This window comes from Desmodus rotundus, chromosome 6 (genome assembly GCF_022682495.2).
Source record: "Desmodus rotundus isolate HL8 chromosome 6, HLdesRot8A.1, whole genome shotgun sequence".
Taxonomy (NCBI): Eukaryota; Metazoa; Chordata; class Mammalia; order Chiroptera; family Phyllostomidae; genus Desmodus; species Desmodus rotundus.
Window position 1 is genome coordinate 9,215,165 of NC_071392.1, and position 11,804 is coordinate 9,226,968.

The window sequence follows — 11,804 nt, forward strand, 5'->3', positions numbered from 1 at the left end:
TCCTTGGTTGTTGGACTTCCGTGTGGTTCGATTTTCTGTCAGTTCTGGTTGTTTTTTGATTTTAAATTGTTATTGTCCTTTTTGTTGTGCGAGGAGGCACAGTGTGTCTACCTACGCCTCCATTTTGGTTTTCCCCCGTTTATGTCACTTTTTAAATCCTCACGGCAACCAAGCAAGGCAGTTAGTATTTTTCCCATTAAAAAAGACAACAGTCCCAGAACAGATTATCTCCTTAGGGTCTCACAGCGAGTAATGGCTGAACCCCATTATGCGTTGCCCAAAGCCCATACTTCTCTCGTAATACCGTACCACCTCCCTCAGAAGCAGGTTTTGTGGGCTCCTTTCCGGGCATAGATCTCAGCACGTGGCCAAGGGCTGGTGCCTCCCGTGCGGGATGAGCAGACCCTGTCACCTGCCCCAGGAACCCCTCGGAAACTAAGTGTAGGCTGACCTGTTTTCAAAGTGAACTTGACACCTACGTCGTGGTTCTCACCGAGTTACATGTTAGAATCACTGGGCATTGCCAGCACACTGACGCTTGGCGCCACCTCAAAATCAGTGGTTATTCCAGAGACTCTCAGGAGCAGGGCTTGGGCATCCAGGATTGGGAAGTGCCAGGAAAGCAAACAGCATCAGGTGGATGAAGGGCAGAGAAACCGTGCAGTTTATCTTTTCCCTGTGGACACGTATCCCTATGTGGGCCTGGAAATGCCGGTTGGGGCACCTTCCCATCCCAGGTAGTGGTTCCGTTCAGGTAGTGTCCGCGCTGCCCCTTCTGGAGACCTCCTCAGGTCACAAGCTTCCCGTCCTCTGTGCGTTTCAAATACAGAACTAGTATACTATTTGGCGTTCTCATGTGCTTGAGCTGAAGTCCTTACAGAGCCGGAGTCTTTTAAAACGCAGGTGGCAGGTGGTTGTCATGTGCTGTCAGGGCTAAAAATTTCCAAGTTAAAACTTCACTCAAGATCCTGGAGCTCCCCTGGTGTGACTGCTTGTGTCCAGGGGCCTGGTGTTTCCGCTGGGATACCTGTTCAGATTCCAGCCGGCACAGGTGAGGGAAGAGATAAGAGCAGTCATTTAAGAGACCCATCAGCCAGGGCTGTTAGGTAATTACCTGCCGATTGCGGCACAGATGCCCTCCAGTGCTTTTCTTTGGGGGAAGTCAGAGTGTGGTTACTCACCAGGCTGTTGGAGAATCCTGCATATTCCACCAATATATGCTCTAACATTGACAGTATAAATGAGCTACAGTTCTACCCTGATTCTTTTAGCTCAGGACGGTAGTTATTTAAACTTACTCTGAACTTTGGTCCAGGGTTATTTTAAAGATGGGAGGAAGGCTGTGATGTCAGAATGTGTTGAATGAAACCAAAATACAGACTTCCTGCAAATTAGCTGTGTGAACTTGGGCGAGTTACTTAAGTTCTTTAAGCCTCAGGTTCCTCCCCCCGAAAGGGGGTGTGATAGAGCTTGCCTCTTAGGGTTGCGGTGAGGGTAAAAGGCCAGTTCAAGGCGGGCTTCTAGTATTGCGCTTAGTACACAGTGTGTGTCAGATACAGTTTTGTTTTGCTTTTTCCCCCGCGGCAGATCCTGAGATGAACGTCACAGGCTCAGTTGTTACATTGCTCCAACCTCAGTGCAACTGATGGTAACAGCCCAATGCCTTGTGATTCAAAAGTCATGGGTGATTTTTTGGCATTTTTACAAGGACTTTACTTCAGATGTCAGGACTGTACCACAATTAGGCACTGATTTGAGAAACGGAATGAATGGCAGCGGATTTTATTCTTCAGGGAAAATGGCACTTGAGAGGCACTGAATGACTAAGTTATCTTGTTAGTTTAGTGTGTGTGTGTGTGTGTAAATGCAGATAGAAACTGGCTGGACATGGAAATGCCATTTGCAAAAGTCATATATGACATTATCTTTGGAACAGAAAAAACACACGACCAACACGTCTTTAAACAAACAACAACACGGTGCCAGTATTAGAATTTATTCAGAAGCTACGCGTGAGCCTAGCTCGTCTCTGCCTTTGGGGAGCCTGCCGTGCAGTGGGCTCAGAAACTCCCGGAGGGAAGGTGCCACGGCCGAGGCGAGGGGGCTCGGAGTTCCATGCCGCCGCTGAGGGAGCCTGGGAGGACAGAGGTGCTCATGCGGGTGGCTGCGTAACTCATGGAACCAGGCTGGACTAGGTCACAGCGGGATGCGAGACCATCCCCTCTGGCCTGCCGTCACTTGGCGTGGAACAGCGCTGAGTTAATGAGATGGATGTGACGTGGTAACGACTCTCCCAGTCCTTCTGAACGTGTTTTCTGCTGAACACGGTCAGACCCGGCTGACCAAGGGGTCCCTTGGCCTGAGAGAACTTCTCAGGGAGTCATCATACACGTCTCCATCATTGAGGTCTCGGAGAAGTCCTGGAAATACTCATTTCACTTGCACCCAGTTAAATGTGACTTAGGAACCCCTCCTCTGGCAGCGACGTCTGTCCCATTCACAACTTCGCTGAAGGCACTGTGAGGAGCAACAGACTAAATACATTTTCAAACAAGGAGTTTTAAAAGCACCATTTATATTTCAACTCCGGAATCCAACAAACAGCCATCAACTTGTTATCTGAATAAATCCCTCTTCATTTTCTGAAGAGGAATAATTCTATCTCACGGTCTCTGATGCCAGAAAAAAAAAAAGAAGTAGCCACCAAGCAACGCGGTCTCAGAGAGAGAGAAAAGGAAAGGGGGGCTGGTGGTGGCCGAGCAAAGAGAGAAAGTCATAGACAAGTTTGGGAGGAATTGTGGTGTTTATGAAGAAGGTGAGCTTCAAACAAAGGAGGATTAAAACTCCTAAAAGAGCATCACTTTTATGAGAAACAAACGTGTGTAATTGCAAAGTAAAAAGGATGATGTGTCCATTTTTGTCTGGAACTTTTTTCCTAGGCACGCTTGCAAGTAATATACAGGGTCTGGCACAAATAACGCCCCTTTATTATTACAAAATTTTTATTGCAAAATCATCAGCATGTAATTCTGTGACATAACAATACCACGCTCAAGCACACCCTATGACATTGTAGGTGAAATGTTCCAGTTGCTGTCCATCTCGTGTGAGACGCTCACGTACCCTCCCAGCCGCACTCAAGCAGCCCTCGATAACGCCTTTGCCAAGTGCAGGTTCCGTGCGAGACATGTGACTTTGTCAAATCTTCATTAGCCAATTCGATCCTTTTCTCCAAGTAAACTGCTCCGAGAGATGAGAGCAGACTTTGCGAACGTGTCCCCCAGAGAAAATGGTCTGACTGCTGATGACGAAGTCTATGGTGGGGAGGGGTTTGGCTTTCCTTAGAGGGGAAGATGGAAGGTGGGGGATGGGCTTGTAAAGGTAATGCTTGGGTGCCTTGGTGGGAAGTGCCCAGTCATTGAAGTGGGAGGGTCAGACCCCCTCCCAGGAGTATCTCTGGAATAAAGGAGTCCTCAAGAGACCACACCAGCTCCCCCCAAAGAGAAGTCCCCGCTAAACTCAAGATGGCACCCGCATCTCCAGCTCTGCTCTTTTGCCCTGTGATCAAATCGGAGTCCCTGCAGAGGGGAGAGGCAATTGATGCGTACAAAACAGCCCTCTTTGCATTTCCCTTTCCCCCACATTTTGAGGGAGGGCAACGGCAGGATATAAGCATTTCCACGGTGCTGGTGGGGAGCCGCTCTCTCAGCGGGTTCAACTCTATTTGCAAGGACTCCGGTGGCAAGGAGAGGTTTTGTTCTGACAATCAGAATCCCAGCAAACGGTAAATGGTTCTCCATGCTGAGAAGTGGGAAATTCAATAATACTTTGGCTGGGTTCACGCTGGGTAGCAAAAATAGAATGAATACCGGGAGGGACTGGGACTTGAGCAATAAATCAGCTGCCCCAGATGTTGGCATCATCAGCCTTGATTCTGAAGCCCTCTCCTGTCTCTAACCCACTGTCCATGGTCACAGGACTGTCTTTACGTTTGTTCCCAGAGGGTCTGGTGCCGCAATCCCTTTTTCACCCTAAGAAACAGATTTAAGCACTCTGAGACGTTAAAAATCTCTGCTCTTCTGCATCCGCATTATGATGTCACTACAGGATATCGCTGAAGGTCTTTACTACAAGTTATCTTCGCTCAAAAGGCAAAGTTGGAGCTTGTAGTAATAGAATCACTAATTATTCCCAAACACTTTTTCTTCAGTAAGCAAGTCACAAGTTTCAGAGGGGGTCCTGGAACGGAAGCCCCTCGAAAGCAGGGAGTGCTGTTCTGTTCGTGGCGACATACTCGGGACACGGCAGGTGCTCGAAGAAGCCAGAGCTCGACCGTTCCTCTGTGGGTTGTCAAAGGTGTGCTCAGCTATGCGTCCTCTGAGACGTCGCGGACTAAAGCCCGGAGTAGACTTCCTGTTGTGCGTGATTTCGCAGAATGGCTCCGATATATGATTCTACAGAAGACATAGTAGTAGTTTGTTTCTTTGCAAAAAGCTGTGCCACTAAAACCCGATCATAATAGAAACACTAGGTGGTGTTAACAACCAGAAAGAAAATGGCTATGTTCATACCACTCAGAGATAATTATTGCTATGGCTTACCATATTTTTTGGACTATAAGATCCACTGGCCCATAAGACACACCTAGGTTTTAGAGGAGGAAAATAGGGAAAAAAAAACCCCACTCCACCGCTGCCCCCCACCCCGCATCCCCCCACCCCAGAGAGCCGGGTAAGCTACATTTGGACTAAAAGACACACCCCCATTTTCCTCCCAAATTTGGGGGAAAAAGTGTGTCTTATAGTCTGAAAAATATGGTAAATGTATGTTCTTACAGTTTCCTGTGCATGTGGTTATGTGTTTTTATAGTAATAAGGTTAGATTATCGTTATTGCTTTTTTCATTTAACAGTATTTTACATGACCCTCTCTTTATCAATAGACACTAATATCATTTTTCCATAGTATCATAGGAGTGTATTCTTAAGAATGACCAGAACTTAACCAATTCCCTGTGATTGTACATTGAGGTTATTCCTAACCTTTGGCTTGATCATAAACATCGTGCATTTTCCCCTTATTGGAAGGGATTGGCACAGCTGGTTTTTGATGAGGGTGGCCTCCTGTTTAACAGTGCTGCCCCCCAGTCCCAGCTCTGCAAGCTACCTGTGCCTCTCACTCCTCTGGGTGCCCTTCCGTGAGGCAGAGCAGCCGCAGAGAGAGCTGGAGTTCCAGGCAATGACTCAGCATCCGCTCCTCCACACCTTTCGCCTAATCACTGTATCTCAGCTCTTTGCAATGATCACGTAACCTGGGTTCACCTTGATTCACCTTTACATTGTCGAATTGGCTACAGGCTTTCCAGCAGGAGGAGGAATCATATAAACTGGAATCATACAGCTTGTGGCTTCTCAGACAGCTGCCGTCACTTAGCACCAAACACATAGATACATTTAAAATGTATCTATGTCTTTACGTGGCTTTTTTCTTTCAATCGCTGAATAACATTCCCCTGTGTGAAAGTTCTGCACTTTGTTTCTCCATTTAACCCCTGAGGGACGTCTTCATTGCTTTCAGTCTTTGGCTCTTGTGAATAAACTTCTGTAAAGTTGACGTACAGGTTTTTATGTGGACGTGAGTTTTCACGTCAGTTGGGTAAATGCCCAGGAGCACGGTTGTTGGGTCATACGGCGGGACTATGTCTGCTTCATAAGAAACTGTCAAACTGTCTTCCAAAGTAGCTGGTCCACTTGCCTGCCCTCCAGCGAGAACGCGAGCCCCTTGCCCGCAGTGGGCACCGTCAGATGTTTTCATCTTTACCCACCCAAATCGGTGCGCAGTAGGTAGTGCTGCTCTTCTGCTTTGCAAGTCCCTCGTGACAAAAATTGCGGAGCATCTTTTCCTGTGCTTGTTTTCGTCATGCACGTATCTTCTTTGGTGTGGTGTCTGTTTGGATCTTGTATTTTGGGTATGAGAACGTTTATATTTTTTTGGCAAACTTTCTCCGTGACCTCCTCTGTTGCGAGCACTTCAGGCCTGGGGGCTGCTTGGCCGCCCTGGAGGCTTACCCCCAATGCTAACTGCCGGTTGGGGGCAGCGCTCGGCTCACAGCTGTCTGCCTTGCTCTTCCCCCAAGTGACCCCTCCACCCCGCTCCCTCTCACTTCCTTACCCCCATCCATTCTTTAGGAAAAACCTTTACATTCTGGAGTCCCCGCTGTCTGCCTGTAGGAACTGGTCTTTATTTACAGTGCACGGCCGTGGTGGTGACGTGCTTGGTCATCTCCGATCCGTCTGTCTCACCAAGATTCCCCGTGATTGGTTAACTCTACGTGGTTCCCGGTCTCGAAGAGACAGAGCAGGTCGCGGGTGAGGGCGTTGTGAGTGCGTGTCAGCGCGGGGCTAACGGCTGTCTGTCTTCTTTGCACGGCCCGCAGTCATCAAGCCGCCTCTGCGTCACTTTAAACGCCCTGCTTACGCGTCCAGCTCCTACGCGCCTTCGGCCCCAAAGAAAGCTGAGGAGCACCCTGCGAGGTACAAGATGCTGGATCAGAGGATCAGAATGAAAAAGATTCAGAACATCTCACACAACTGGAACAGGAAATAGGTCCAGGGGAAGAGAAGGGCCCAGTCTCCGGCTCTCGGCGCTCACCAGCCACAGCGAGACGTCCCCCCTCACCCCACCTGACACCCTCGGGGGCCCCTGGGGCTCCTGCAGCCACGGCTGAGGCCACCGGGACAAAGTGATGCCCCCTTTACTGTTCTGTCATAGACTCCTGGTCGCGGGATTTGGGGGTCAGCGCAGACCCCAGCGGCAAGCCAGTAGGACCGTTGTCTCGTGTGGCTCTTACTGCTGTAAATCTTTCAAAGTCTAAGTTGAACCAACATTAAAACGATACAACCTGTTCAGAAAAAAATGAAATTCCTCCCCTTGATACTATCGTGATCCTGGATGTTGACTTGCTCTCACAAGACTATTGGTTTAATAATCACTGTGTGTAAGAAATGTACTTCTGAAACCATCTTTTTCTGTTTTTAATGCAATTATTTAAAATTCAAATAAGCATGTACCTTTCAAGGTAAATGCACTCAACACACAAGTTGTGCTTCTGAAGGAAAACAGCCTTAGAGAGAAAAGGGACTAAAAATTGTTGTGTTCATAGATTTCTCTGGACTCAGGTTTCCCAAAGCAGGGCCAAGTTCAAAGTAAAGCCCCTTTGCGCTGGTTCTTCCTGCCAGCCTCAGAGATCCCCGCAAGGCTGAGAGAGTTTGCAGAAGCAGCTCTGGCCTCTGCTTTCCTCCCCAGGGGCGTCCAACCTTTGGCCCACAGGCCACGTGCAGCCCAGGATGGCTGTGAATGCACCCAACACAAAACTATAAATTAACTCATTATATTTTTGTGTGTGATTATGTGTCGCACTGTATTTTATGTGTGGCCCAAGAAAACTCTCCCTCTTCCGGTGTGGCCCAGAGACACCAAAAGGTTGAATACCCCTTAGGCTAACCCTCCCTGCCACGCACAGCGGACAATGCTGGAAATCCATGAGATGCCCATGTCTCAGAGACGAGGTTTGAAGTTTACTCCAGGGTACGTCCGTTTGGTCTTGCAGTCCTGGGGTAGGAGGGTGTAAAATGCCGAACTGATGGGAATGCCCGAATTGCAGGTTTTTCTCCATGAGGTTGAAGATGCCTTGAGGCGACACTTCAGCCCATTTCCTGACAGACGCCATCCGGGAGCCCTCGGGAGCGCCCTGCCCCCACTGCTGCCGGCGGGGAGAAGAGTCTGTAACTTGCTTCTCTTCCTGGTGGCATTTTTCGGCCCCCTGGGTCTCTCCTAGAGTTTTTACTTTAGGACTAAATTCACAGACGTTGCAAGGAAAGGTTCAAGGTCTGAAACAGCTTTTAATCCCTTCAGAAAGGGTTTGAGGCCGGGAGAAGTTCAGGCTCATTGGCAGGCAGGTGTGGGCTCCAGTCCTGTGCTGTCCGTTACTAGTTGCAGGTCCCCGGTGTAAGGGCACAATCTTTAAGAAAGACTGGGATTTGGCATGTCCACTGTGCCTTTTGTGATGAAGAGGGAGGCTAAGGTGGGTGCCAGAGCTGAGCCTGAGCAGTTACAGAGACATAGCAGGGGCAGCTCTGAGGACTCACCTCCAGCGCAATCTCTGCAGGATGGCCCCCCACGCTGGCAGAGGAGGAGCTGTGCCCTGATGCCACAGCCTTTGGGGTCCCATGGTAAAGGGTTTCATGTCCTCTCCTTTCATTCTCTGAAGTTCACTTCCAGGAAACCCGTTAGGCAATCGAGGCAGCTCCAGAGTTCAGTGCCCGTCATGCTATTGAGCAATTTATTCACAATGTGCTTTCTGAGGGCATTCCAGGGAAATTGAGTCCCCGCACCTGAAGGAAAACCTTTGTTAGGGAAGCCCGTGTAGCGCTGGGCCCCTCCCCGCCTGGCGCCTGAGCAGGAGCACCTTCTGCAGGCCGTAGTGCCTGTTGCCCCTGAACTTGGGTGACTCGGCAGGTAACGTCTGCCTGTTCTGCAGACAGGTGGCCTCTTTGCTCCCCAGCGGATTGTGGACAGAAAAAGGGGCGCTGTAATAAATCTAACCAAAAGTAAACTCGCAGGGTTATCCGATCATAACTCTGTAACCGGGCAGGTCTTGGTGGCAGTCACACCCCAGGCACATAACTTCTTTAGTAAAACATCTGTCTTTCTCTTAAGCAAGTGCTGCCCCTTGTTCCTGGGCACCCAGGTTAACGCGCCTTTGAATCGCCTCTTTTTCAGACCAGCCTCAGGATGGCACATCCCCTTGTTAACCGTCCTGTAACCCAGCCCCGCCTGGCTTTCCCCCGCCTCCACGCCATCTCCCTTGTGTCCCCTCTGTACCTCCCCCCCGCCCCCAATGCATGAAAGCAGCTGCAAACTGTCCTCTGGGAAGCATTTTTCTCAGTCTGTTGAGATCTTGCTTCCAGGCTTACCCTCTGTTTGACTCACGTAAATGTTAGTCTACTCTTACAAAAACTGTTTTAAAGTAAATGTCAACGGGCGGATGTCCAACCCTGCAGAAATTTTTAAGAGTTCCGCATCAGCGGGGTCACCCACTCACACGCCCTCACGACATTCGGCCTCAGGCACCAAGACTGCAGCGTGGCTGTGCTTTCTTGACTATGTCTCGCTGTTGGAAGCCACGGTCCTGGGGAAGAAAATTAGCTCCCTCTGTTTTCTTTGATCCCGGTGTGTTATTTCAGCCTTTGCTAATGTTATATTTGAGCAAGTGCACAGAGGCAGACATCCAGCATCGCTTGTGAAGTGCCTATCATGTTATTCGCACGATGGATTGTATAGAAATGCCAAATTATATATTCTTACAGCAAATAAAGAGATGCTTTGAAAGGACTACCTTGCCTGTGAGTCATTTTTCTCTTCTCCAGAACTCTGGGATGCATTTGGAAAGAGATTTCCCCTGTGCTTGGCCCTATTCAGTCCTGAATATCTTGTCAAGGAGTAGTGTACCTTGCCCTTTTCAACGGCCCTTTTCAATTTGCTTCCTGATTGTACTGGCAGTAGCTTAAGGAAAAAAAAAAAAAAAAAGAAGAAGCCTCCTGTACACCACAAACCCGATACATTAATTTCTTAATATGAGTAACACACAAGAGCAGCCAGTCTAAGGTAAAACACATGTGTTATCAGCTAAGGTTTTCATTCCAAGGTCAAGCTGTGCAGCTAGTAGTTAAGAACCGGGACTTTGGGGTTAGAAAACCCTGTAATTACATCTTGACTCCTGTCTTGTGTTGGCTTTGTGAGCTTTACCAAGTTGTGTAATCTCTCTGAATGGAGACAATGGTAGTACCTGACTCAGCTTATCCCTAAGGGCTAAGCCTACACTGCGAACTCAACAGATATTATTTCTTGGAGTATATGGGAAAAAATACAATAAAAATAAAATAAAATATAAAGAAAGAGAGAAGGCTTTTGCATTTGAGACACATGCACCTTCCTAGTTCTGTGAATCAGGTGTTGTCAGTATTCTTTAACCTCAGTGAAAAGAAGCTAATCCTGTAACCATCCAGGGCCGCCTGGCGTTCCCCACGGGCGTTCATCTCTGCTGCACTCCGCTGTAATCTTCAGTAGGCGTGCCCGCGCTGGGTTGGAAACCCCATGTCCCCAGGGGCGATGCTCCCTTCTCCCTGGGAGGTCTCGGATCCCCTCTCTTAGCAGTTACGGCCACTCTTGCCCTGGCGGCCATGTCCGCAGAGTCCCCGGCTGCCTCCCTGCATCTTCGTTCCTGCAGCTGCCGCCCTCCTGGCTGTCCTGCATCACCCCAGTTTCATTTCCATGTTCGACTCCAAGTCCCGCAGATGTAGCATCCCTTGCTGTGCCTCCTTTCTAATTCTCTGCTGATTTGGCATCTTTCATGAGTCAAAATCTCGGCCGATTCAGAAAAAAAGAATGTATGTGTAAAGAATGAAGTGTCGGTATGCTTGTCTTAAAAAAAAACAAACTTTGCTGTTCACAAGTGACTCTGTTTCAAATTTAGACTCAAAATTCCTAGAGAGCAAAGACATACTTAGCGCTAGCCCTGGCTGGTGGCTCAGCTGGTTGGAGCGTTGTCCCGATAAGCCAAGGTTGTGGGTTCGATCCCCAATCAGGGCACATACAAGAATCAACCAATGAATGCAGGAAGACAGCTCTACCCCCTTGGAGCCTCACCCTTCAAAGGGGATAGTTTGCCTAAGTCACTCTGTCCCACAAACGTTTACCTGCAGAGGCTTCCTGTGACCCAGAATTTCGGGAGCAAACACCTGGGTGTGTTCTCATCATTTCCTAGGACAGGCTAGAAATGCTTTGGGCGATGCTGCCTTATCCAATACATGGAGTCAACAGCCTCTCATCTGAAAAGAATTTGAGTGTTAATGAGCCACATGAAATGTGTGTTACTTCGCTCACTTCAGGAAATGAGGTTGAAATCAGTCTGAACTGGTGGCACAAGGGCTTGGGCAAGGCACCCCCTTAAAAATTAGATTGGTTTAATTTGATGGAATCAAGTTGCAGAGCGCATGTGTACAACACACTCATTTCTTAGGCTGCACTGCCCCCTGGTGTCTTTTAGAGGTATGAACTCTTTGCTGTATTCCAGGGCGTCATTAGCGCTGATTGCTTTTTGCTGGATCAAAGTTGACTCTTAGAATTCAAAAGGGCGTGCAGCTGCGTAGAATACCATTCTCATGCTGATTATAGTGCCGCTGCATTTATGTATAGGTTTATTCTGTTATCAAACACACAAATAAAGAATCCTCAACCAGGGGGTGTATTGGGAGACAAACTATAGAAATCCTGGACAATATAATTTAAAAACTCTAAATAAAAGACATCAGTGACATGTTATATAGGGAAAAAATAACGATTTATTTAAGCACCACTTAATCATATTAATTACCATTTAATTACAGCATCATTAATTTTTATTTATTATCCCTCGTATGCCAACATGCTGGCAAACCTCCAAATCTAAGCCTTTTCCCCTTCTGTCTCTTCCGGAGAAACTGTAAAAGTTAACATTCAGTTGCCCAGTGTTCCTAGACTTAGGGGTGGCCAGGTGACACAGTTAGGGCTCATGAGACCTACAGCTGCCTCTTCCGGTTCTTCCTGCCTGGAGTGCCGGCTTGGCCCAGCTGTACCGCAGCCGCGGGCCATGTTGGGTCAGGATGCGCAGGATAATGAAACCCACACTCCGGAAAGGGCCTGGGTTCCCAACGGTATCACCAAACCACACCTTCCCTCGTCTGACCCTTTGGGACTTACAGCTCA

The 11,804-nt window shown here is 48.4% G+C and overlaps 1 protein-coding gene across 9 annotated transcripts in view; it reads left to right on the plus strand.

Moving 5' to 3' along the window:
* PDE1C (phosphodiesterase 1C) overlaps window positions 1-9,392 on the plus strand; it is a 420,549-nt gene extending 411,157 nt beyond the window's left edge. For 8 of the 9 annotated variants that reach the window (XM_053926165.2, XM_053926168.2, XM_024563145.4 and 5 more), the window contains one exon: window positions 6,436-9,392. In XM_053926165.2, coding sequence (XP_053782140.1) covers window positions 6,436-6,605 — 170 coding nt within the window. In that variant the 3' untranslated portion in view covers window positions 6,606-9,392. The remainder of the gene's footprint in view (window positions 1-6,435) is intronic. The other variant, XM_053926166.2, reaches the window with a different exon arrangement.
* The last annotated feature ends 2,412 nt before the right edge of the window (window positions 9,393-11,804 follow it).